This window comes from Tuber melanosporum (genome assembly GCF_000151645.1).
Source record: "Tuber melanosporum whole genome shotgun sequence assembly, scaffold_16, strain Mel28".
Lineage (NCBI taxonomy): Eukaryota > Fungi > Ascomycota > Pezizomycetes > Pezizales > Tuberaceae > Tuber > Tuber melanosporum.
The window spans coordinates 1,079,854-1,105,659 of NW_003298819.1; the positions used below are offsets into that span (position 1 = coordinate 1,079,854).

Here is a 25,806-nt window from a genome sequence, read left to right on the forward strand (position 1 = left end):
CTAATAAAGATCCACACAATCAATCGAAATCCCAGCGCTCAGGTATCCGGTATTTCCACTCCCACTTATAATTGTAATCTTTAGGATGTTCCACTGAGTAACATCCGTCAGGAATGCGGATGCTGGGACGGTAAACTAAAATTCATGTTAGCCCTTCTTTCCTTCTGCTATAAGGTAGGTGGCCAAGAACGCCTACGCTATAAATATGATTATTTCCCCTATACGTCCCCACAGTCAAACTCCTGGTACTGCCCTGTGTAGATGCAGACGGGAGTGGAGAGGTCCAACCGTTAACAGCGATGGTAGGTCGGCCGTTGGCGTACGCTTCTGTGATTCCGATACGTATAGTCTTTGCGGAGGCTATTTGTCCTGCTGTGAGCTTGAAGTAGACAAGGTGGTCGTTATTCACGTCTTTCCACATGTAACCTGGGAAGCTGCTGATTGCAGTTTTGCCGACAGTGAAATCTTCAGGGCCCCAGGAGGAGAGCCGAGGATCACTGGGGTGCATGTATGTAGGCTGTGGATTGTTAATTGAATGTACTGTGAATCGCAGGTATGGAGGGGGGGCGAGCTACCTTGTAGGGTGCCGATTCGAAGTTAAGGAAACCGCCTGGCGTTCCATCCCAGTCACCTATTATATCGTTGTTAGTTCCTCAATACTACTGAGCATTAGGTAAACATAGAAGTACCGATTCTCCAAATCGCCGCAACGTCAGAAGGATCAGAATCTGGCGTAATTGTGTGCAATGCAGTAGCAGACCCGGCATTAACCGAAACGCTGGTAGTATAAACACCATATTCCCCCTTGTACACCGTGAGCTTATAGGTCCCCGGAACGACCCTCTTAATAGTGTAGGCACCACGGCCACTTGCTGCGACCCCCCAGTACTGATAATCCGCGTTGGACAGCGCAACAGTATACGTGTGCCCACTCTTCATATTCGCGATGCCAATGCCGGCAACATAACCGCGTGCGGAGTCCGCGACCCATCCCTTAATTCCGAGTGTGTCGAACCAGGACCAGTTCGGATTCCGGGCAAATAGCTCCTTTTTTGGTGTGTCGCCATCGGTGAAAGAGAGAACATAGGGGCCGTGCAAGCCCCATCTCTCGGGATCGGTGTGGCACATGCTGTAGAAGAGAATCTCGTAGAGGTCTTCGGCGACGTTGCTGCAACTCCGGACGGACGACAGCGGAAGAACGGTCCGCCAGAGGCTTTCTCGTGGTTGGAGCGGATGAGCCAGACGCCGACTTTGCCAGTGGTTTTTCCGACGTAGTCAAAGTCCATTACTCTAGCCAGAGTCATGTTAGTGGGTTCCGGAGAAGGGGGGGGGTGGAAGGGAAAGATACCCACCTTCCATAGTTGCTGCCTTGGTAGTGTTTGCTCTTGGTATACCCATTTGAATTCCGAACGACATCTGAGGCTTCAACGGTAGCGCCGACGTTATCGTAAAAGTCCGGTGTGGAAAGATCGTGGGGGAAGATATTTGGCTTCAGACGAAGAATGAATCTTAAGGCTGCTACTGACGCATCACCTTTGTTGGTGAGAAGGTAGATATCGTTCTGGCCAGATCTTGCTACTATGTAGTGAACCAGGGTGCCATATGTGATAGTGACCATGAGAAGGTTCGCCGGGCTTGTATGAGATGCTATGGTAACAGTACTTCTCCCAAGGCCTGACTGGATGTGGCTAGAAACTCAATTAGAACTATCATGATGGTTTGGAGGTTTACACTAACGAGTTCTTGCCGGAGTAACCTTGGTACTCTGTCCCTCTGTATACGATCGAGTTGATATCCCCATTAGTTTTGGAAACCTTGAAGACAAGCTTCGACCCGACATCTATTGAACCATTAACCGGGTAATATAGGGGAGAGGCAGAATTTCTTTAAGGACAAACCAATCACATAATTTGACCCGTCATCTGTATATCCCCAAGTAGCAAACACGAGCAGTGGCCTCAGGGCCAACGCAAGGAAAAGTGAGAGTAGATACATGTCGATCCCTAAGTATCTGTAAACCCTCTGAGGGATGATGGCAAGTATACAAACCCATAAACACCCCCCCAATTCTAATAAACAGAGATCCCTTATTTATTAGAATACAATACTCGTAACGGGCAGGAAGTCCCGATATTAGGGACTTGCGCAAAATATATGACGAAGAATCCGTGATTATCTGAGACCTCATACAAAATCACCACCCCTATTACCGAATACTTCTTACCTGCTAAGAGTAATACTCCCCCACTTCCACTTGATCCAATGTGGTCTCCGGACCCACTCTCTTGAATATCTGTGAGCAAAAGCCGAGGGGCCCTCGGCACAATTTGTATGTGCCGGCAGTACTCTATTTTCTCAGACGGTCCGTGCAGCAACTATGGAAGAGTAATCCCCGGGTGTGGTTAGGAAGGCTTGAACAGGATTTCCGGTTAATGAGATAGTCATGTCAATTTAAATAAACAAAAGCGGTACTTGATAAGGTAGTTTTTGGGTACAAAATTTGGCTAGCCGCATTGGGGCACGCCAGAAGTCGGTCGAGCAATACTGTATACTACAGTAGTGCTCGAGTGCATACAAATTGGCTTAGGGGAGTTTTGCCAAGGCGGTCACTAATCCGAACCTTGCTCGTTTTGGAGCAAGTTAGTTTACTCACTGTGCTGGTTTGCTCAGTCAGTTCACACCGTACGGTGCAAGTAAGAACTCGAATAACCGGACCATGTGCTAGGACGTGGGAGCTGCCAGGTCTGGTATATTTCTTGTTTTTTACTCGTCTCAGACGGCAGGTTTTTTGGTGTTTTTCATCCCCCTTCCAGAAGAGGAAATTTTGGGTTGCGTAGCACATGGTCCATTTATTTGAGTTCCTACGGTAGGGGTATTGCCCACCTTTGGGTGTTTTGGTCAATAAAATATCATAATATTATCATACGTCTAAGTACTTAGATAGCCACGGCTCAACACCTTAGAGCCAAACTGTAACACTAGCTACCTGTACCCTACAAGTACCAGTATGATATGTATGTGAAACGAAGAAGCCTAAATTGAGTTCTTCAAGTGAATACAAGATACTATCCATCAAAGTTATTACCACTGTAGACGACACACTAGCATCTATTAAGCTTTTCATGAAAACTTGGATAATATCTATCAATAGTATCTATTTGTTTGGACCAGCTCCTTATTCTCTGAGTACATTGATATGATGCTGAGTGGGGTTAAACTCTACCCACATCTTATTAGTGAATATTATATTTTCTCTTGTTACTATCAATACCATGTGTATAAACACCAGGTGTGCTAGCGATCATGGATTAAGGAGGGTTTCAAGTGGCCCTTCTTCAAAACAGGTTGTGGTAATCATAAAATAACTTCTCTAGCGTAGACCAATTAGTACTAGTATAGATATTTAACTCCTTTGCAATGTTTCTAACTGGAATCTGCCAATGCCCTTGTTCTTCTATAAAAGTTCTGCTAATGCTATACCCTCTTCACAGCCCCATAATAGAATCCGATTAGTGTAGTTCCTTGAAATCCAGTGTTTCAGCGCTAGGTCGCAACTTCTATTCCCAAATGTATTTTCCTAACCAAAGAGTCCGGGGATGGCCGCTACCATTATGGGAACTAGTAGAGCAAACCGGCGCCGGAAGTGCATGTGCCCGGGTTTGCAAAAACTAAGAGTGGCAAAACAAGGATCGGGGGGATTGGGGGATAAGGTGTCTGGAAAACTCTGCAACGTAACCACACATCTTGAGCAAGGTACGCTGTACCGAGTGATACATGATATTATCATGATGATGCCGAGTCGGGTAACAATAGGAAGCGAAGGGGTAAACTTGTGGAGTGCAAGTAAAGAGGGGAGGATACTGTTTTGTCATCGGTTTCACTGGATTCTGCCACCCGTATACTCTTTTCTTCCTCGACATTCTAGGGGTTCTTTGACTGTCGATCCCGATTAACTTAGGAGCTCCCATACTCGAGTTTTGGTTTTTTGCTCACCAACTTTGGATGGCAGGGGCACCGGTCTTCCCGATCTTCATTGACGCCCGAGAACAGGACCAGAACGCTCAAACTTTGCTGTTAACATTAGCGCGAGCTGCACGGTAAACAAGTGCAGACAAAGGCCTATTACGAGTCGTGCAACCCCTTTGTTTAAGAACTGATCTTGAGACTGTGCGAATCCAATCACAGAGTACTGGTGCACATCCGGAAAGGTTAGTGTCCTTGCTCTGGTGAGAAGAACAGTCCAAGTCACAACCGTCTTAGCTAAGCCTCCCTATTGTCCGGCGGCTTTGACACAACATCTTTGCTTGGGCTGGGGAGTGGCATTCATCCAGCATCGTGTGGCGATTAGACTGTATTAGGTTTTCTACTATGGTGATAGGTTGCGGGATGGCATTCAGACAGTGACAGCAATTTTTTTGTTTTGCTGGAATCGCCGTATTCTGGCCAACCCTGAGGTTCGGGCTACGGTGATTGCGGGTGGTATGTGCTACGGGATAGCCGGGCGTGTGGAGTTTCCTCCCCTCTTGGACGTAATGCAGTTCGGCGCCCCCCCGTAGTTAGCTGTGATGCAAGTACAATGAATTTTGTCGGGCCCTATTGTGCCCCAAGGCTCTTGCTCGTGGGTTTAAAAGAGACTGGGTTCCAAGGCTACCGATAGTGGCGGGTTTGTCCTACTCTATTCCAGGCTTCCACTTCTCTGAATCCAGTAAAGCCAGATCTCTTCGAGTCAGGTATCGTGCCAGTGCCCTAGAACCTCCCTTCATGACACCCAACATTGGCCAATATTTCAATTTTCCCTACAAATAGAATCTTTAAAGTTCCTTTTGTAAAGTTTTCCTAACTAGTTATTGGAACAGATTTGTAGAGCGACTTTCCATTTTGTCTTCCGGTTGGGACTGTAGAGGCATTCAAAGTTTGTACTGGAAGGAGGACAGTAAGGCTCGTAGGGGGAAGAGTTTTTTTCTAAAGTAGATCATTACAAGTACCACTAGCCAAGAGACTTCCTAACTAGGTATAGTTCACCACTATAATATTACTAAACTAGACTAGCGTTCTTAACTCGACGTGCGGTCTACGAGTAAGGCAGGTTCTAAGGTACCTTGGCTATGTCGTATAGGCTTCTCTGCGTTTTAATACCGATGGTCTCCCCCGGGAGCCCCGGGGGTCTGCAATTACGACCGGCCCTTTAATCTACGGATTTGGGGACAAAGGCTCCTGAGAAGTATTAGCATTTCCTAACACAGTACAAGATCAGCCCAATAGGTGTGTCGGATCACATCAACCGGTATTCAATTCTCTTAGCCTGCCAAACTAGGACTGTCGTGGGCTACTTTCCGCTAAAATCTGATAGTGGACTTCAAGAGATTTTATGATACCCAGGGAATACCAGTATCTTTGTGAACGGGGAGTTATAGTGAGGTTCATCCTAGGAATATGTACTGTACAACGGTACCCGAGTATAGTATGGGGTTGGCCGGGCAGTACGGGCCGCCAATCCGTCCCCCCGCACACGAGTACTTCAGGCGTACTGGACCACAGACCGGAGAGGGAGGTACTGGCTGAGCATAGACCCCATGTCCCTTAACCTTAACGAAAAGAGGCATATTGGTTCAGATGGAGCAGTGGGGTCCGAAATTTGAAGGATATAGATGGCAAGCGAGCGATTTGGAGTTGGAGATGGGCTTCACAATATGGAGCTATGGTATGCGCTACTAGTGCTCCACGAGTACTACCAAGGAGGAAGTGTGTAATCACCATTGCCACAGGGTGGCTTGCGTGTAAGTATATGTATGATATCGAACCTATGATATCGTGTTTCTAAACTTCGAAATTCTGGTACGAACTGTAATAATTGATCCACGCGCGCTAGGACATTGGAGTTGCCCCTCCTAGTAAGGTCTGTTATGCTCGAGCATTTTCTTTTTACTTGTCTCAGCGGAGGGCTAAAAGTCTGTTCTTTTTTTATTTTCCGTGATCCCCCCTTTATCCAAAGAGGGGAATTCTAGAACCCTTGTTCAATTATTCCAGTTGGCAGTCTACCCTGTAATAGTAGACTATCTTCTACTAATTGAAAAAAATCCAAGTAGGAGATTACACATTTCCCCTATACAGCTTCTAAATTGAGCATCATAGCACTCGAATACTCGAGATGGGCATAGTGTCGAAGCAAAGTTGCAGGGCTTCCGGCCGGCTGTTACATTTACAGAGTCAGGTACTCTAGAGCCTGTGGCTTCGATGGCTGCGCATCTAGCGGATGGCTCTCAAAACAGTTATCAACAGTTTATGAATAAAGGAGTCGGGCTTGTTCCCGTTTGTATACCTACTGGAGTCGCCAGAGGGGCCACGAGCATGTGAAGAACACACATCAAGAGTCCCATCAGAATAGGAATAATTTGCTTTAAATTAGTCCAATGAAGCCGTGCACCGGCTCAAACAAAGAGGTTGGCTCAGAATACCTTACTGAGAAGCCTCTTGACCTTTTCACTACTCTCTCTGCCTTCGCCTTCTTCTGCCCTCCTTCCCTTGGCGCTGTGCTGCCTGAACTGTCGCCTAATTTGCAATGGCTCAAGCTGTTCAGAATCGTTGTCACCACTAGCTCCAGAAAGCTCTTTGAGTTTGCGCTTCTTAGAAGATTCCATCTTTTCAACCATTTTAGCTCTCTCAGCGTTACGAATATATGTCTTGTTTTCACGAGTAGCCTGTGCAATCTCTGCGCGTAGTTTGGCTTGTCGAGAGGCATTCTCATAGGCTTCGGTAAAGCTATAGGTCAGCCAGAGGTTCAGGACAACCTTCAAGAGAGACCCGGAGAAGAAGAATACCAATTTGAGCCTGTAAATGATGCCACTTGAACTTTGGAAGATACTTGATGTTCCAAACATCGTCATGGTAATAGCTCCCCTTCTTCCCACCTGCGCCACCGATAGATTAGTGTACAGTTCCCGTGAAGAGCAACACACAAATGGCAAAAGAGCGGAGCGCTTCTCACCGACAATAGTTGTATTTAACGTTTCAGCGACCAGCTTGGCGACCTTCTTGCTCTTGAACTCAACCCAACCTTCTTCAAAATTCCGTTTCTTATTTCCGCCGAAGCGGACCCGCCGAGCGTAGGATTTCGGGTCTTCCGGTGATAGGAAAATGCGGCCGATCTCGCCGAAACGAGAAAGTAATAATTTCACTTTCATAGGTTTCATGAAAGGCTGATCCGGTTAGGGGTATTAGTAAAATTGTGCCGAATTGAATATAGCGAAGCAGAACGTACAGGTATTCTTGAAAGATAGACGACTCCGGTCTTTGAAGTCGCTTCTTTGGAGGCTGCTAGCTCTTCCTTTGATAGCGGCTTTAACCTCAATGAGCTTGTAATCAGTAGATCGTCGTGTTTGTCAATGTTTTTGCCTTCCTTTTTGCCTTTTTCTCGAGTGCCCTCCTGTTTTCCGTCAATCTCTTTTCCATCCTCCTCTCCACTTGCGTCGCTATCGCCCCCATCGATTTCGCCGTCGTCATCATCTTCGCTGGCTGGGGAAGCATGGTCCACCTTGTACCGTTTTGAGCCGCGTCGTTCAAGTTCCTTCAGTCTGCTCTCCTCTTCCTCCTGTTCAGAGTCATCCCCAGTTCCCTCCTCCTCACTATCCTCAATCACAAGCCAATCCTGTTTTTTTTTGTTGTCTTCAAGTTTGGTGGACATCTTTGCTAATTCTTCGAGGTTGAACGATTCAACTCGTGATCTAATGGAGCGAAAATTTATGTTGAGAGGATGTGCCAAGACACCAACACAACATGGAGGCCCGAAACTTTTCTCCAGGAGAGACCAGATAACCACACGCCCACTGCTCCACGCCCAAACCACACGCTTGGAACCTCTGCAAAACATCCTCTCCCTTCACCCCATCCAAAAAAAAAATATATAGCAGTCCGAGCTGTCATCGAACACCCCCTAATCTACGACGACAACAAAAAACTTATAACGTCCGGCTATTTATTTACATTACGCCAATAGCCGTCGGAGAGCTCCCTTACTGTCGATCTCGCAGTTTAAATATCCTCTACATCATCCGTAATGCCTTCTGCGTCCCCGTCAGGAGCTAATACAAACCCCGACCCCTCCAAATCCCGTCAACACAATCAAGGCCGCCAAGATCGTGAATATACACCAGCACAAAAAGCAGCAGTCGATCGGGTTCGAAAATGCAAGGCAACAGCTTACTACGACATCTTGGACATCAAGGTAGAGGCGACCGAGGGAGAGATAAAGAAAGCATACCGCAAATTAGCTTTGGTAATGCACCCAGATAAAAATGGAGCCCCGGGAGCAGACGAAGCCTTCAAACGTGAGAAACCTGCTTGCAAATTTACCACCTACCCTGGTGGGAGTGTTAACGTTAAATAAATACAAAATACTAACATTTTTTTACCGCTTTCACTTTCCAGTTGTTTCTCGCGCGTTTCAGGTTTTGTCTGATCCCGACAAAAGAGCACTTTTTGACCGACACGGAGGAGATCCAGATGCTCGTGGAGGTGGAGGCGGGGGATTCGCTGACACTCCTATGCGGGGATTTCCCGCCGGCGGTCCGTTTGGAACCCCTGGCCGGGGGGGGGGCGTGTTCGAGGGGGAGATTTCACCCGAAGACCTATTCAACATGTTTTTCGGAGGTGGCGGGATGGGTCCCGGGGGTGACTTGTTTGGCGGTGGTATAGGAGGCTTTCAGACATTTGGCGGTCCAGGCATAAGGATTCGTCAATTCGGTGGGCAGCGAAGGAGACCGGCGCAAGCAGCAGGCAGAGAACAAGTGCAGCCAGAACAAAGTTTGGTGAGAATATTGATCCAGCTCTTACCGCTGATCATATTCTTCATTCTCCCTATACTCAGCTCACTCCTCCCTGGAGACAATTTTAAGGAATTCGGAGAACCTCTATTCAAGCTCGATAGGGTGCCACCTTACACAACGAGGCGCGAGACCCCCAACTACAAAATCCCCTTCTGGATCACCCCCAACGAGCTAAAAAAGCAAATGAAAAAGAACAGCATGATAAGGCTAGATAAGGCGGTCGAAATACACATAATCTCCACACTTAGTTCCAATTGTGAAAAGGAGGAAGCGGACAAAAACAAGGAGATAAAGGCCGCACGCAGCTCGTTGTCCCGGTACTTTGACGACCAGGAAAGGCTCAAGAAGGCCAACGAGCGACCACTACCGAATTGCGAGAAACTGAGAGAGTTGGGAGTCAAACAGTACTAGACTTAGGTGGCTTTTTTTTTCCTCCCCTCTTCAAACCCTCTCTGGATTGACTCCCACACGCGTCTATCTCTGAGCATTATTCTTTAAGTTATCCCCTTGCCGTGAGATACCGGAACCTGTATATAAATGCGGGTTATCCACCTACTTTAAATCCCAGCTTCTACGTTATGTTAAACGCCTGACGATTGCTTTTCCCTATTACCTACTCTTATCTCTTGTGGTGCTCATTTCTTTTTCCGGGTTTTAACGCAGCGCATGGTGCGCCGCTGCGGTGTATCAGTGGAGGGGGCGATCGATACGCGAAAAAAATTCGTTACCAGGGGGGTGGTAGAATATACTTTTTACTTTTGGCTCGTTTTGTCTCTTCTGGGTGGCGTTCTTTCTTTTGTTGAATTCATCTTCTGTCCTCACTTGTATTTCATTACTCTGCGTTACTAACTTATCCGTTTGTTTCGGCCTTTACCACTAGAAAAGAACAAAAACATCTATGAGTTGGGTGGGTTCGGTAGTAATAGGGTGGGCGCTGTGGATGCTGTAGAGTGTGATGGAAATTTTCCTTTGTCTTATTTTTTATTTTATTTTATTTTCGCTATTGAATGGGTAGGGTGGGAATATGTGTAATGAATCTACGGTTCTTTTTCGAGGATCAAATATCATATCTGCAAGGTCATGTTCCCGGGCGCGCATCATAGATATAACCCCGTACTATGATATAATATATTAATATGATAGTACGATGCCGGAATAAGTTCGACGAGAAAGCACAAGAGCGGATGAAGCCCACCCGCACTCACTCACCATCCGTCCGCTAATTCATCGTACCGCAGGCCCCATTCGGCTAGAAACCCCATACCTTACCTATCGGCTAATCGTCCTGCCACAGAAACGCTTCAGAGCCCTCTAATCAGCCCACGGCCATCTGGTCCCGGGCTACGGGGGCGAGGATCGAATCCGACGGAATCACGAGTGACAAATAGTGAATTCAGGTATCCAAGTTATACAGTATCGTAGGTTATGCCAGTTACCGGTTCGATATCCGATAAAAAAAGATGCAGCCGTGACATCCAGAAGCATTAGTCATCGCTTGCACGACATAACGCGATGTAACGTGGGTGATCCGGCCGCCCCGTGCCGGTTCCCACTACCGGTATGATATGATACTTTGCCAACGGCACCCTTTCCAGCAGCACCCCACAATACCTCACTCGACCAACTCCGTATTACCACCACCACCACCCACCCCGCAACGACGGAATCGCACAACGCACAACCAATAGCCATGCCACCGATAAACGCCAAAGTCCATTCCCTCCCTCCCCCCCCTTACCCCACATGACGTAAACTAACCACCGCTTCCCCCTCCCGTCCTCCCCAATATAGACCCTAACAATGCCCCTAGCGGCGTTCACGATGGCGTTCCTACTGTTAGCCTACACACGAACGTCAATTTCTGCTGCGCGCTCGAATGCGCGATTGCAGCGGGAGGTTGGTGGGAGTCGGAGGGGTGCCCCGGATGGTGGTGCGCGGAAGGAGGATGAAGGAGAGGTGGAGGTGGGGGGGAAGGGAGGAAGGAGTGTCGGGGGGTGAGTTGTCATAGGTAGGGAGGGGGGGGTGTTTACCCTTGCCGGATGTCCCGCCGGGGCATTTTGTGCTATCGGGTGTTGTGGTTTGGTTGGGATTCGAGTGATAGTGTGTGATATGGTGGGAAGGTGTGGTTCCGGATCGTCTGGGGGTTATTTGTCGGTGTTGGTGTAGTTGGGTGGGTCCTTGATATATTTATTCTGCTTGTGGTTCTGGACTGGGGGGGTTGAAGTGCTTTAAGTTTGTTTGGCCCTCTGGATATCATACTTGCGTGCTTTGATTAATTTGGGTTTCTCGACTCACCACACTTAGTCCTGATTCGAGACCTCGTACAAAGTAAGGCTCATAAGTGTACAGGGGGTAAAAATGTAATTTTATGTACAAGAAAATCAGCGCGGGCCTCCACCCGCAGACAGCCTCGCGAAAATCCAGTAGACAATAGTGCATGCATGGTCTTAGCCTTGGTGTGAGGCCTTCCGTTTTTCCTTGCTCGCCGGCCGAATCCTAGCTAAGCGATGAGCGCACGCGCAAAACAGTGGGGCTTCGGTGGGCTTCGCTTGTGGCCGAGGAGGGCACCACGCTGACGTCCGATCCACATAACCCTCTCGGGGTAGTTGGAAATAATTTCACTATGATAGAATATGTTAGTGCCTTTTATTGCCCAATGCTTCAGGATAAAGAAACCTTACTCGACCCCGTCACTATATAATGCGTTAGCAAAGATATCACTCCATTTCTCAAAGGGCATGGATTGCTCGCCTGAACAGCTTCTCGATTGTAACCTCGTCATCAACCGTCCATGGAATAACCGCCATACCAAGCTCATGAGCCCGGCTGACAACTGCAGCGGTTGTGAAGGGGGTATATCCAGGTGTGTTGACAGATGCAGACGAAGGGGTTCCATGTACGGGAGAAAGGGCAGTGGCATTGATGGAATGTGCTGCCTTGACCCAATCGCCGGCAAAGTCTTTCTGGAGCTATTAAATAGTTAGAAAATAGGACTTATGTATGGGTAGTTTGTTCCTTACGTCAATTCCGCCTAGCCAGGGGAATCCTAGGTTTCCGGAAGCAATCACGGTGGTATCATCTAGGAGGGCAACGATTCTGGTCTCTGGGAACTTCTTCTTGATCCCAATGAGTGTGCGCCAATCGAACGATTGGATGTAGGTTCTGTCGGCATATCCACGTCTCTGGAGGATTGGTACAAGGTTGTTGATATAGACCTCGATGGGGAGGGTTTCATTGGCGTGCTCGGGGTCAATCTTTGTCTGCGAGCGAATTAGAATCAAATCAGTGCTCTGGGGAAGGAGGGTGTCTCACTTCAAGATTGATCTCCACTTTATTGTCACCGTAGCAGTCGATCAGGTCGAGAACCTCCTCGAGGGTAGAGATTTTGGCACGGGGGTGTACTGCTATCTGTTAGTCTGTCTGCAAAAAATCTCCAAATTGGGGAATTTGGGTAGGATACACTCGGCTTGATCATGATTCGGAAGTTGCTGACTTCCACAGTCCAATGTCTGTAGTGCATTAGAACCTGAGTTTAATCTCTGTGAGTTTTATCTTACCTGAACCTGGGCGAGGGTCAGGTTGGCGATGTACTATAGTAATTGACGTAAACCACAATTGTTGGCAAGGGCCCTGTAGAGAGCGTCATGGCATCGCCTTTTCTCACCTTTCCGACGTAGTTTGCATGGGGAACTGTGTCCTTGCACTTGTTGCTCAGAATGCGATGGTCGTGCCAGATAACCGGCTATCGCGTGTGCGCTGTGAATTAGCTGTCGTATCTAATAAATTCGACAAAAACGTAGCGTTCCTAGCACTTACAATCCCGTCCTTTGTGAAAACCTGAAGGATAGTTAGCGTATACTGTTTTTACATGGGAAAGAAAACTCGATTCTTCAGGAACCCACAGTATCCATCTCAAGCACGTCCACCCCAAGCTCAAGTGCGTGGCCGAAGGCAAAGAGAGTGCCTAGCCGTCGTTAGCATTTGAATCGAAAATTGAAACAAATTGACAAATCTACTCTCGGGTCTCATTCCAAGCCCCCCACGGTGAGCCTGCACACCTCTAAGCTTTCCGCGCAAGTCGTCAGTAGAGATTGGGTGAGCATTGGCACCCATGAGGAGCCCGAAGGCCGCTCCTAGAACCGCAGAAGAGCTGAACATGCTCTGAGATGAAGGACTCGCTGAGGGTATTGCGAATGGGGGAGGAGGAGCAATTGAGCCTTGAGGAGGCGGGAGAGCGGGCTTTAAATACGAATCCGATTTCCCGGCACAACCCCATGACATTGAATAGAATACACTCCTGGAGGTTGTTAGTGCATGTGAAGGAGATGGAGAGGTTTCTGCCCACTTAATACGGGGGATCAAACTTGCGGCGGACATATCCTGTGCCGGTGATGGTGACCGGATTGTGCTCATGTGGCATACGTACTCCACCGGTACACTGACTTCACATATCATACCGGTATAAACACCATCTGCATCTGAGAGGGGTGGACACAGTCTTGAACCTTGCCTCGGATAGTCATGTTACCAAGAATGATTTAGATCTGGAACACTATCCAGGTTGCACCACCACTTCGATATTGTAGGTATTGTGCGGGTTGTAATTGGCTGTATTAGCCCTTGCGAGCCTTGTAGGAAGTTGTAATCGTGTCTCCGAGCCAAGAATGGCACCTCTTTTGGAATAGCCCCCGCCGACTCTAGAGAGGTATGGTGTTTTCACCGCTTTCTAAAGGGATGCATCCACCGCCCCATAGAGGAAGTAATAAATGTTGGTCAAATTTTGCGGCCAGAAAGGAGCACACCCAATTTTTCGTAAGAGCCACTGCCATAATAATCGATCATGATACAACAGTCTGTCAAGCAGCTCGGACACTATTTTTTATGTGTTCGGGTGCGCTATTCCAAAATAGGTGCCCATTCTTGGCTTGGAGACACGAGTACTCGAGTTGATGCTTGGGGGATGGGGAATGGAAGGTCGGTGTACTCGTACCCCGCTACCCAGCACCTTAAGTGCATAACGCGAAGAGAAAATAAATATATCTGGCTTTTTCATTCCACTGCTATCCACCTTTACTCGTATTGGGACTCTTGACACTAGTATGATATAAGGAATTACATTTCCCGACGTCAAGGGAAAAATTTACCCCCCCCCACTTGTGCACTCCATTTCTGGCCTATCTAGTACCGAACCAGATATATGCTCAGGCCAATCCAATTCCATCTATGAAAACAACAAATAAATTTTGCATCACCCATGGCTCAAACACCGAAAAAGGCAACCGACCCGGGTGGTAGAAACCCCAAACCCCGCCACCAAAAGGAAACTGATTGCCCCGGCTACCTTCCAGGCATCAATTCCTTCCCGGTGTATCATATGATAAGTAAACTTCCCACCGAGATCCTTTTGAGGGTGCTTGAGAATAAAGAAGTCAAAACCTCCCTTGGGGACAATGCCCCTAAAGGTGAAGTATACAGAATGACCAACCCTGCCACCAGTCCCCTCAAACTTCCTGTTAATCGACTCCAACTTCCTTTTCTAATTATTTTTGGCATTGATCGGGTTGCCCAAGCCCGTTGTCCATCATAACAACGCTCTAGTGAGGGTATCATACTATGATAGGTCAAGAACTTTCCTCCGACACCGGCATTACACCAAATTTAGCGAAAAATGGACATCCCCAAATTGACAATTCCCAGCGCTGCCTTCATAAAAACACTTTAATCCTTTCTCCCAGCTAGACGATTGCTATGCGTTTAAAGCTCTAGAGGCAGAACTGCAAGGGATCAGAGCTGTATTCGTTATTTTATGATAACATTGGCTTGCATGGAAGTGGCCTAGATTTTTGTGCGGAGCTCTATGCAAAAAAGTACATGACAACCAATACCCCACACTTAAATGACGTTTTCTCCACTCCTTTATGCTTGGACACTTGCCTGCGGATGAACTTGAGCAATGCTCGGCTAATGTTCACTTCTTGTAAATTTAGAAAGCCATTATACGATCTTCTAACCAGTTAGAGAGATGATGCAACATCGAACAGACGTACTGTTGTCATTGTTCCGAGGTTCCGAGGTCGTTTAGTTGGATAAGGGTGAGCGACTTTGTCTCCTCTCCCTGAGTGTCGTGAAACTCCTCCTTATACAAACCATTCAACGTGCCTAGCCACAGGTCATTATGTTTACACATCACATCGTTACACCAAGCCCAGCTTGTAGCGTTACGGAATGTTCTCATCCTAACTACGTACTAAATGTTTCAAAAAAGTTATGGAACTCTTTCCGCGTGTAACCTTCTTGCGTGCAATATACAATTTCAACTAGAATCGGCTCCTCCAGACCTCGAGGGATTCGGAAATGATTTGTTCGTTTCTGTCTAGTCCGAGATATTTAACCCAATGCCACCCTACTCCTAGAAGTTCTGAGATTTCGTAGGAAGCCAGTGTTTCCGGTGGTGTCGGTCTGTCGTATAGACAAGATTCGCCAGACTATGGGCCAGGCATCCGACATTCTGCGGTAAACCCCAACGATTAACCTTCATCCTCCACAGTGCTTTATAACTATTTGTCCACCCTCCCCTGTATTGCACATTCTCGTTGTGAACCCACTTGACTTGGGCCCGCAATATCTCCCTCCTCTCGAAAAAATGCCCTGGGGTCTTCTGGAGTTCGGGACACGCCCACTACCTTAGAGATGCTCCCCTTAAATTGCAGGATGCTCTAAAGCTTTTCGTTATTTAAGGCGGAAAATAAAGCCAGGGAATCGATCCCTGATTCCCAGTTTATTCATTCATTCCCTTATTGTTCAGTTTTTGGGATGAATATCGGCAGGGCTGCAATCATGAAACATCACTCATGTGACGTCCTCTGCCCCCGTTGTCCTGCATCTTTCCGTACCATCCCTTGCCGTCACCTGCAAGCCGCTGTCCGAGCCAAGACGGCCATGCTGAGGTATCACCGCTGTGGGTGGGCTGCTAGAGGCCGTCCAGTCTCGTCCCTGGCCCTGGGAGGTTCCTAGGTAGCTGGGGCCAGTGGGGGAGAGATCTAATTAAATGGTTATCGGACCAAACTTTTGAGTTGTATCACACTATGCACAAGAGGCAAGCTTCACTCCCTCGTGAAAAAAGTAAGCAATCGATGTCTTCACACTGACTAAACCGGGGGGTTGCAGGAGCTGTGATCGCACATCTCCGATCGAACAAATTCGTACCAGGGTAAGAAAAAGAAGGAAAAAAGGGACAATTAACGTCGTAGTTGTGTTCTCGAAAGTGTCATTGTCGCCGTGAATTCAGCTTGGTCCTCTGGCTACTATCCACTCACTCACTCACCCACATTGTCGCTCGTACATCACATACACAAAACAGGAGAGGAGGAGGATGAGAGGCCCCTTATATACATTTCTAATACGGTCGTCCCCACAAACACCGCACTGAACAGTCACCTCCACAACCTTATAGAATGCTAACTGCCACTGAAAATCCGCAAGTAAGGGTATCGACAAAAGCCTATTAGCCACATTCTCCCCCACAGTACTTACTCCGTCGCTAAGAGGATTTTTTTTTCCATTAATTTTTCTAACCTTGATCTTTTCAGTGTGAGGGAGCCACAATCATTTGGATTAGTCTTGGCATAGATTTTAGGCATTACAACATGATCAAGATCGACTTCTCATGGGCAGTATATACTGTAACAAGGCTTTGAAGTGTGGGATCGGCCATCGATCCATGTGAAACCAAGGCTCGGATACGTTAAATTACGATTATTGCCCTATCAAACTACAGTTTTATCGAATCTTGGGCGTGGGTGCCAATGATTGCGATGGATGTCGCCGGCTCCTAGTGATGGAGGAGAATCTACCGAATCACCCAAAAAAACAATGATATGGGCCTCTGGATTCGCTTCTGCTTATATATCGTTTGATAAGGATTGTTGGACCCTATCACAATATTTGGATTCCTCAGCTGCGAGTGATAATCTCTAGTTGTATCAGATCTGGACCTTTCTTGCTTTAAAGAGACTTGCCGAACGTATGGGGGATAGATTTGTATTAAACCTCGTCCATGGCATCACGTTAAATTTCAGGATCTGATCCTCTGAAGAGAAAAAAAATAGGTTTGCCCTCACCTGGTGCTTCGGATTGAAAACTTTTTGAGATGAACAGTATGGATACCCTAAAATCCCTGTTCTAAAATCCAATAGTAGCACGAACAAGCAAACAATATGTCGCTACATTACCTTTAAAGCGCGCCGCTTGACCCCTAATGATTTTTGGATATCGCTTTTGAACATCTATGGAAACTATACCGGTTCAATGCCCCACTTGCACTGTGCTCTAGGAGTAAGTATGAGTACCTACTGTCATATCTCTCACACCGCACTGCCATTTTCGTAAGCCTTTCGTCTACCCACCATTTATATCCTCTGTAAGGGCCTTTTTCTCCGTACCCATTCGCAGACAGGATTCCTTGGCATTCACATACGTATCACTGGCCTCTTGTTTGGACAAACATCTCCCTCCATCCCTCTGCCCCCCATCCCTCCTTCGTTCCTTCTCTCCTTCTCTCCTTCTCTCCTTCATTTTTTCCCTTCCCCCCTTTCCGTATCCCTTAACCTTTCCAACCCCGATAGCCGACCTCCCTCAAACCTAGCCTACCGAAAGAGAACCTCCATACCACTTAACCTTATTTTCCCCCTCTACTTCACTGTGGTGGTATCCTCTCTCTCCTAATTCCGTCAATATAAGGTGTCAGATATGTCTTGCTTTGCTGAATTGTTTTCATGCCTCCGTTCCCGCAAAGGGAATGGAGTTCGTGATTCTACAGGGGTAAAATCATTAATATCTCCTCCTTCATTCCTCATTCACACATCGAATCCATCTTCATTTCCTGCCGCTGGGGAATCAAACTCTCACCTCCTCCCGCTTCCGCAACTTCCACAGCAGGCGTATACTGTGGAAAGTGGAATGGTCTATCCACCCGATCCCAGAGGTAGTCCGGCTAGTACAGACTATTTTTCTGACGAGGCTTATGCTATCCTTATGAAGAAACGAGAAGAGTCTTTAGCTGCTGGTGCAACCTTGTATAATGATAATTGCGCTGCTTCTTGGCGAAAACTTGATACTGAAATCCGAGATATGTCGGATAGTGGGTACGGGAGAATCCTCAGACTTCCTTTTTATGTCCACTGGCAATTCTGGCTGATTTTTTCCGAGTATTCGTAGGGAGGGTTGGGATATATCGAACGATGATATAGGCCTAAAGCCTTTTTCAAGAATCTATACCGGAGCTATGAGTCCCATGAGAACGCCTTCCCCACCCCCGAAAGGTAACAATTTTCTATAGGCCCCAGTTGCATTTTGACCTGGTTTTCTAACCTTGCAATCTGAGTACGCAGCCTCAGCTGTGCCTGGCAGTCTTGATCCTGGCGGATCATTTTTCTCACTGCTTGAAGAATATGACCCATCGCCTATCAAATATTCAACCTCACTTGGGAAATCTGGTACTTATAGGGAGGCCACTCTTTCACTTTCTACCGAGAAGAGGGATGTGAACCGAGAGAAGCAACAGGGCGTCACTGAGACGATGGGAAGCCTAAATACTAGCGCATTGTACGCTCGGGGAGCTTCTCCAGGCCCCTTAAAAAGCCAAACTGATGATAATGACAATACTCCTAAAAAACCGAGCTCTGGCGAACGAATAGCAAACGATCATTTTTCTGAAGTTGATACGGAGCTGAGTATCACAAGCGATCTTTATGATAAAAAGAATCTCGAGGATTCTAGCGGTAATACAATTGGTATTTCCCTGAGGGGGGAAGATAACTCAGGTCCTCGACAGAAACTCCAGGCAGTACCGAACTGTGATGCGAGCTCCTCTGAATCTACCACAACCCTCGATTCTTCAAACTTTTCCCACCTTCAGGCATTGGTTGCCCCCTCAGCTAGCAACGCCACATCTAGAGAGTCCTTGTTAAGTTATGGACTCCAGAATTCGAACCTTCGCGAGGGGAATTTCTATACTCCTTCAGAAATAGGAGCATTGGAAGAGTCAGCAAACCTTTTATCTTCAGTCCAAGATTACGAACCTTCCCCGCCTACAGATGCCTCCTCTGTTTACTCCTCAGAACACACGTCTACGCCTGGATTCGTAGGGATGGATGGAGGTCCTGTTAATCCAACGTTCCCCTCTCCGATACCACAGAGAAATGTCCCCGACCAGACCCAAAACCCCTACCTAGCACTAGACACCAGATCACAAAAAAAGACTCCATCGGGGCCGATTTTCTATCCACCCGCCGGAAGGACAAGGATCCTGGACATTGGAAATATCCATAGTCTATATCCTGATCGGTTTCCACATTCGCTCCAAAAGTTGAGACGAGTTACAGACCACGGCGTCTCGGGGAAACATCTGGGTAATAAAGACAAAGGGGGCGAAAACTCTAAGAATATACAGGCTCAGCTAAGAAGAAGTTCTTATGGAGCTGTTACCGCAAGGGTGGGAGGCAGCCGTCCAACATCCCCGGATACTTCGCACGAGGAGCACTTTAATCAGTCAGATACCGGCACCCTACAAACCGCGAGTTACGGTCTCAACCCTCAATACTTTCCAGGGATTGAAGGTCCCCAGTGCAATCCTTCTTCCAAGGATGATAGTAAGGCGATTTCAGCCACCCCCGCAAATCAATTCACACCCGCGAGGAGGTTGAAATCGAGTATTTCACTAGGTGGCAGGATTCGAGGGCAAATCCTCCGTAAAGGGGACGTTGACGCGCGCCGCAGGGCTTCAACGAACAATCTAGGAAATGGTACAACACCTGGCGCCGAGATCGTTGATGAAAACCGTGATAGCAAGAGCAGAGTTTTTGGGCGCAGGCTAAATATGAGCCAATCTCTGTCGAAGCTGAAGAATAAGATGCACCCGATGGGTGGACTCAAACACGAAATGAATAACAAGATTTTTGTCGGCACTGCGGTCTACCACCTGTCTTCTCCTATACCCGGGGGAGCTTTCAAAGATGAAGATAAAGGGAGGTTGAGGTTGGAAAGTGATTCGGAAAATGAGATGGAGGAAGGAATGAAGTGTTCAATGGGGACAGACAAGACTTCGGAGGGGGTTTTAGGGAAGAGGGCCGATAACAAGCCAATAGAGTTGGCTTCGGACGGTTTAGGTGATAAGGTTTCGTTCATTGAAGCAATTCCAGAGCGGGGTCTCACTGGCTACGAGGATTGTGTTATGCTGCCATTTTCTCTTACAAGCTCCGAAACTCTGGGAGTAACGCAGTCTCGAGAGGAACTTGTGGAGCGAGTCCCCTCAACTAAGCACTTAAGTGGTCACAAAGAGAACCGGTTAAATGAATCTCCAGATGTTTAGCATGCAGATTTAAGCAGAGATTGAGGCATGCTCACCATTACACATTATCTGATAACTCAGATACTCATGAAACAACATTTTACCAGATTGCAAATGGCCGCTGATGTTCACGAAGAGTTTCCTGGCTATAATGATACAGTCAGGACTGAGAGTTCAAGGTGTTTACTTTGTTGCTCATCACCACAATTACCCCCGCATGATAATTGCGGGTACGTACTGCATCTATCATTCTTTCAGATAGATGATCTTGCTTTGTTCTTAACCTTATACGGCTTTTTCCTTGCTGATTTCATTTCATCATTGGCGGGTGACTAAGCGAGGTGCAGGTGCTGGTTATACTGTTCCTTCAGTTTAGGTAGCTTAGCACCCAAGATTGAGGAGTGATGGAATGGGCATGTTGCTAATGGGTAGTAAGATAGAATAGTAGTAGTCTAAGCCAATATGGGGCTGACCCGATTGTCTCTTTTATCTTGCTTGTCTTTGTCTCTTCTTCCGGGTGGGTGAGGTTATGGGGTGCTGTGTTTGACTAGTGCGAGGAATAGACCGCCAGTTCTTGGGTACAGGTAGACTGACTTCTGGTTGACTATTGACTAAGATGAGAACGTAGAATTTCTGTCATACATCAATCGTGGGTCAGATTTACTTGCCTCTTTTTTTTCTCTTTTTTTTCTCTTCTACTCTCTTATATCAAAGTCATACCTTAGGCCGAGGGGGGGGATATTGTTGCCGCGCTCTGGCCGTCTCGTAATGGCAAAATTTTGCACTGTTGAACCCATCCTTTTATGATATCAGGGAAATCATGGATTCGGGTTCCCCCTCTAGATGCCCAAATTCCCCGCTCAAGTCACACAGCCGGACGTGATTGAATCCGGGAACTGACGGAGAAAATGTAGGGGCGTTTCCAGGAACTCGGGGCACACGCCCAAGGTCAAACAACCAGCGTGCCTACCGCGTTCCAACAAAGGCCCACGCTCTCGAGACTGGCGTTGCCGAGTAATTCATATAGTAGTGTAAAGATAGCCCGGGACAGCTGTCATCCCGCTACCCATCCGTGGTGGACACGACCCCACCGCCGCAACACCAAGAGGCCACAAGGTTTGGCATATTGTCAAGCCACTGCGCACTGTGCACGCGCTGTACAAGTACTGTACCTCCGCCGCACGATACAAAGACACCGTACCGCCCCCGCACCCCCCACGAGTGAGAACCCATGCAGCCCAACCCCAATCACATACCAAAATTAAGACTCCCATCTCACCTCACCACCGCGTTCCTAGTTCGCGAAAGGGGTGTTTAAAACAGAAGCAACGCCAATTCGGTTACCGGTACCTGCACGCGCGCCTATATGTGTGTACGAGTAGCCAGATGGGTGGACGGTCCGCTCGTCAAGTGGGGGTCGTCTGGCAGTGATGGTAATCGTACAGTACAGTACGAGTAAGTTGATCCCGTGTATGACAAAATAAAAAAATTGGTTAAATTGGAAGTCGGGGCGCCTAGCGGCGGGGTAAAATAAAAAAAAAAAAACAGGATCTTCTTCCTCTCATTCAACTATTTTTTTCTCCTTTTACGCTGTACCGTACTGTAAAGCACTTCTCAGACACAAGTATGATACAGTATTTGTGATCTCGACAAATTGGATTAATTATTTCTTCCCGAAAGAAAAAGCACCACTGCATTAAATATGAAGGTGTGATGGCTATAATAATACTCTATTTACCTCAAAAAATACCACCGGTACGAGTATAGTACAGTACTAGCACAGTACTGGTAGGACCATCCGCCATATTATGCATAACACCAGCGAGCGGCTCAAAAACAAAAACAACTAAGAACCTTACCATACAAGTTACTATACTCGTAATTTTCTGACGTTTGTGAACACAACTACTATTGCATATGGGCAAAAAATCGGCCGGAGCCCCAAGATTTTGGTGGTATGCAATAGCAGTCGTGTTCACAAACGTCAGAAAATTACGAGTACCGATACTCCCCGAAAAACCTAAAAAGATTATTGGTAGGTACGACTAAAGGCAACTCACCCACCCACCCCCACCGGGCACTGAAACCTGCGAACCACAGCGTCGGGCTCGGGTCTAAACCTACAGTACCGTATTTACGAGCACCGGTGCCCGGACAATCCACTACGGTAAAATCTCGTGAGATCCACTATCTCCACTCCGACGAAGCGCTAGCTTGGGAGGGGATGGGGACTACTAAATGCGGTATCAAGGGATCCTTCAAACCCCATTAACTGGCGCAAGGTTGTGCTTAACTTCATAAGCTGTACCGGTATTGTACAAGTCTTAGTCGCGGAGATTGGTAATGGCCGGAGATAGTGGATCTCACGAGATTTTACCATATCTCCGTCAGGCCTGTCAATGAGGTCCAGTACTGATAGTTTCACCCCGCTCAAGCTATACCATGTTAGGTAGACACTAATCACCCTTGGGGGTTTTTTGTCACTGGTTGCGGAGATTAGCAGCCTGACGGAGATAGTGGATTGTCTGAGGAAGTGCCGGTACGGTATTTGCAAGTGGACTGCATACTGCGCATATATATACTCTAGTCGCAGGATTGGAGTACTCTAGCAGAAAGTGAAAATCCCACCATACATCAGTGGAGACATTCAGACCACCACCAAAACACCTTCCCGAGTCACCAGTTCATCCCTAACCAAGCCATGCCCGTCTTAGAATTCGCAATCTACACCCTGCGCCCCCCACACACCCCCGCCTCCCCCACGGTGAGGTCCCTCCTCAGCAACGCCCTAGCGGCCCTAAACTCCGCCTCCGGCCACTCCTTCATCCTCATGAAACAGGTCGAGTCCCCAAATACAATCTACCTCGTCGGCACCTGGGACAGCATCTCGGCGCACAACTCGTTCCTTGCCTCCGCCGAGAACCAAAAACTCCTCGCGGATGCGAAGGACGTGCTCAACGTGGATGCCATGTACCATGCTGAGATGGATGGGAGCGTGGTTCCGCTGGCGGCACCAGTGGTGGGTGTTGGCAGGCATCATGTTAAGCGAGGTATGAAGGAGGGGTTTGAGGACTGCTTTGGAAGGGTTAGGGGGGTGTTGAGGGGGTTTACGGGGGGGTGGGAGGTTGCGGGGGGATGGAGGGTTGATGAGGAGGAGGGGAAGGGGGAGTGGTTGTTGTTTACTGGGTGGGAGAGCGTGGCGCAGCATGAAGAGTTTGGGAGGTCGGAGAAGTTTAAAGAGTATGCGGAGATTAAGGGGTTTTTGGAGGGGTTTGAGGTTAGGCATGCTGTTAAGTATGAGGCTTGAAAGGGTGAGCCGGAAGGTTTGACGTACCAGTATCAGACTATTGCTACTGATAGTGGTTGCATACGATATATTTATGATTAGCCAGTCATATCTCGTCATTTTGAGCACCAAGAGAGAAACAGCCATTGCTTATGTTTGTTATATTTAAACTTAATATTAGACCAACGCCTGAAGGTACTTTAAGTTGGGTGTAATGACGGCAGCTCTCGACAAGCAAAATTCTCACCTTCTCCCTCATACAGGATGCATCCATATGAGCCTCTTATGCCCCTAATACCCACCACCCTCCCCAAACCCCTCCGGTAACCCCATGCCAGGATCAACAGCGCCACACCCCGAGCCCCAACACCGACCAATCCAAGTCCGCCGCCCCGTGGCGACCACATGACTAACCATACAACCCAAGACCGCTTATCATACATCAATTGGCGGGGTTATGTTTGTTACCATCCCGGTGATAGCGCTGTACTTTAACGGGATTGATGGCCGTCATTATCTATATACTGAGCACTGTACGCTGTTGCTTTGATCCTGTTCGTCGGGGGCTGATGTAGTTGAGATTGCGCTGGCTACCGTTACTTGCAACAAGTGCTTCAAAGCCGACGTATTCTTGCTCTTGTTCGTTCCCGAAGCGTAATGCGTTGGAGCAATCAGCTTTGCGCTAGGCGGGGTTTGGTAGAAGTGAGAGTGGCATGCACGCCTAGAGTTTCAAGCTATTATAAAGTTTAAGCATATAATTCCCGGCGGAAAGCACATTGACTGCGGAAGTCAGCGCTAATGCGATGGCGCTACTGTGCTTGTCCTCTCTCCTGTTTTGTTTTCTTCTTACCATATCTGAGTAATGTAATAACCGTGAAGTTGGAGGAATGAGTTCGATTCAAGGGTGCGGTAGCTTTATCAGCATGAAGGGTGGAGAGAGGACTTAAGCCACTCACTCAGTTGAACAATAATTCCGAGGAACATTGTAAGCCGTGCATTGAGTCCCGTAGGATAAGAAAAACTCCATATTGATATCCGCTAACCCGCGATGCTAAATCTACACATTGTAGCCAATCATAAAATAATCCATAAACACCACCTCCCTACAAGCCTTCCCCGTAGATCATTAGAAGCGAGAGGGGGAAAAAGGTCACGCTATCTCACCCATTAATGTCACCCATAAATGGCAAAAGGAGAGAAAGAATAGTAACAATCACAGAGAGCCAGTCGGTACTGATGGGAACGCTCCGTTGCGTAATCGATCTTGGTTTAACTTTGCTAGCTGGACCTGCCGATAGCGGCGAACACGGGATTCGAAGACTATTCTGTTACGATCCTAGGATTAGCGCAACCACTGGTGCCAGCGTGAGAAGTTTGGGTAGGGCCCTAAGTTACTTATGCAATGTAAAAATCCTCGGTTCCTCATCCTTTTTCTTCTTCTCTTCCTCTTCTTTCTCCTTCTCCTTCTTCACCTCCACCTCCTTCTCCTTCTCCTTCTCCTTCTCCTCTTCCTTCTTCTTTTTCTCTTCCTCCCCTTCCTTCTTTTGATCCTTCCCCTTCCCCTTCCCCTCCTTCCTCTTGCTCTCCTTCTCCAAAAACTCCTTCTTAACCCTCTCAACCTCCACTTCTAACTCCTTCTTCTCCCTCGCCTTCCGCGCCCCCTCCGTCTCCTCCTGTGTCGCTGCCACAACCGCGGTAGCAAAGCCCCGGTCCCGCGTGTGCGAGAGGCACACGTAGAAGAAATCCTTCTGGTCCGGTGTTATCAGGACTTGCGGAGTGTGTTTGTAGCATATCGTACAGGGTTTTGATGAGGCCTTGGGCTACTCGTTAGTTTTTGCCTAGGGAGGGGAACACGGGAGGGGGGGAAGCTTACGTCGGCGACTTTGCGGAGGTGGTAGGTGTTTTGGAAGGGGGTTGTCATTCGACTGCGTTATTATGGGGAGCTTAGTGGTGGTGGTAGATATGGAGCGGAGGGGTTAGGGGGGGGGAGGGGACTCGGAGGGGGTGAAGCGTGGATGGTGTTGTGGTACGAGCAATCGTGGTTGAAATTGGGTTTTTGAGGCTGAGTTCGATGTGGTCCGTGCGTTGCGAGGGACAGGAAGGATTAGCGTTGGTGCGAGCCGGCGAGTTCGCGAGCGGTAAGGGATATGCTGGGAATGCTGAGTGGAGTCCGATATCTGCGCCCTGTGCTTCCCCGTTCCTGGGTTAAAATTTTCCGGGAAACCCGGGCAGGTGTACTTGTACTGTACAGGGAATATGGAATCATAATGAGCTCTAGTCAATGGTAATACGTTTCAAAGTTCCCGGCAACTATCATTCATAATATTTTATACGGTATTCATAGTACGAGA

At 47.8% G+C, this 25,806-nt stretch overlaps 7 protein-coding genes; 3 read left to right on the forward strand and 4 right to left on the reverse strand.

The window, feature by feature from the left end:
* Nucleotides 1–1,995, reverse strand: GSTUM_00004952001 (uncharacterized protein; the record flags this gene model as incomplete). The annotated part of the gene is made up of 7 exons (XM_002836778.1): nucleotides 1–135; nucleotides 197–540; nucleotides 690–1,168; nucleotides 1,201–1,290; nucleotides 1,353–1,688; nucleotides 1,738–1,840; nucleotides 1,899–1,995. The coding sequence occupies 7 exons, from the start codon at nucleotides 1,993–1,995 to the stop codon at nucleotides 1–3; spliced, it is 1,584 nt and encodes a 527-aa protein (XP_002836824.1).
* Nucleotides 1,996–6,004: 4,009 nt separating this feature from the next.
* GSTUM_00004953001 (uncharacterized protein) lies at nucleotides 6,005–7,681 on the reverse strand (the record flags this gene model as incomplete). XM_002836779.2 has 4 exons in its annotated part: nucleotides 6,005–6,748; nucleotides 6,819–6,908; nucleotides 6,986–7,196; nucleotides 7,259–7,681. 4 exons carry the CDS (start codon nucleotides 7,679–7,681, stop codon nucleotides 6,447–6,449), a joined length of 1,026 nt encoding a protein of 341 aa, XP_002836825.1. The 3' UTR covers nucleotides 6,005–6,446.
* A 209-nt stretch (nucleotides 7,682–7,890) lies between these two features.
* GSTUM_00004954001 (uncharacterized protein) lies at nucleotides 7,891–9,264 on the forward strand. XM_002836780.2 has 2 exons: nucleotides 7,891–8,324; nucleotides 8,425–9,264. Exons 1-2 carry the CDS (start codon nucleotides 8,054–8,056, stop codon nucleotides 9,231–9,233), a joined length of 1,080 nt encoding a protein of 359 aa, XP_002836826.1. The 5' UTR covers nucleotides 7,891–8,053; the 3' UTR covers nucleotides 9,234–9,264.
* Nucleotides 9,265–10,698: 1,434 nt separating this feature from the next.
* Nucleotides 10,699–10,993, forward strand: GSTUM_00004955001 (uncharacterized protein; the record flags this gene model as incomplete). XM_002836781.2 has 1 exon in its annotated part: nucleotides 10,699–10,993. One exon carries the CDS (start codon nucleotides 10,699–10,701, stop codon nucleotides 10,828–10,830), a length of 132 nt encoding a protein of 43 aa, XP_002836827.1. The 3' UTR covers nucleotides 10,831–10,993.
* Nucleotides 10,994–11,551: 558 nt separating this feature from the next.
* Nucleotides 11,552–12,342, reverse strand: GSTUM_00004956001 (uncharacterized protein; the record flags this gene model as incomplete). The annotated part of the gene is made up of 4 exons (XM_002836782.1): nucleotides 11,552–11,791; nucleotides 11,843–12,082; nucleotides 12,135–12,230; nucleotides 12,283–12,342. 4 exons carry the CDS (start codon nucleotides 12,340–12,342, stop codon nucleotides 11,552–11,554), a joined length of 636 nt encoding a protein of 211 aa, XP_002836828.1.
* Nucleotides 12,343–22,788: 10,446 nt separating this feature from the next.
* On the forward strand, nucleotides 22,789–23,643 carry GSTUM_00004957001 (uncharacterized protein). XM_002836783.2 has 1 exon: nucleotides 22,789–23,643. The coding sequence occupies exon 1, from the start codon at nucleotides 22,871–22,873 to the stop codon at nucleotides 23,474–23,476; it is 606 nt and encodes a 201-aa protein (XP_002836829.1). The 5' UTR covers nucleotides 22,789–22,870; the 3' UTR covers nucleotides 23,477–23,643.
* Nucleotides 23,644–24,336: 693 nt separating this feature from the next.
* On the reverse strand, nucleotides 24,337–25,445 carry GSTUM_00004958001 (uncharacterized protein). XM_002836784.2 has 3 exons: nucleotides 25,329–25,445; nucleotides 24,851–25,269; nucleotides 24,337–24,780 (listed from the first exon to the last, which is right to left on the reverse strand). The coding sequence occupies exons 1-3, from the start codon at nucleotides 25,374–25,376 to the stop codon at nucleotides 24,669–24,671; spliced, it is 579 nt and encodes a 192-aa protein (XP_002836830.1). The 5' UTR covers nucleotides 25,377–25,445; the 3' UTR covers nucleotides 24,337–24,668.
* Nucleotides 25,446–25,806: the final 361 nt, after the last annotated feature.

What these genes read in the sequence shown, in the direction of transcription:
- GSTUM_00004954001 (XM_002836780.2), top strand. Translation starts at nt 8,054, where the DNA reads ATGCCTTCTGCGTCCCCGTCAGGAGCTAATACAAACCCCGACCCCTCC. An exon ending in AGCAGACGAAGCCTTCAAAC is followed by an intron (nt 8,325 to 8,424) that starts GTGAGAAACCTG and finishes TTCACTTTCCAG; the next exon opens with TTGTTTCTCGCGCGTTTCAG.
- GSTUM_00004957001 (XM_002836783.2), top strand. Translation starts at nt 22,871, where the DNA reads ATGCCCGTCTTAGAATTCGCAATCTACACCCTGCGCCCCCCACACACC.
- GSTUM_00004958001 (XM_002836784.2), bottom strand. Translation starts at nt 25,376, where the DNA reads ATGACAACCCCCTTCCAAAACACCTACCACCTCCGCAAAGTCGCCGAC. An exon ending in ACCTCCGCAAAGTCGCCGAC is followed by an intron (nt 25,270 to 25,328) that starts GTAAGCTTCCCC and finishes GAGTAGCCCAAG; the next exon opens with GCCTCATCAAAACCCTGTAC. An exon ending in AGGATTTTTACATTGCATAA is followed by an intron (nt 24,781 to 24,850) that starts GTAACTTAGGGC and finishes GGATCGTAACAG; the next exon opens with AATAGTCTTCGAATCCCGTG.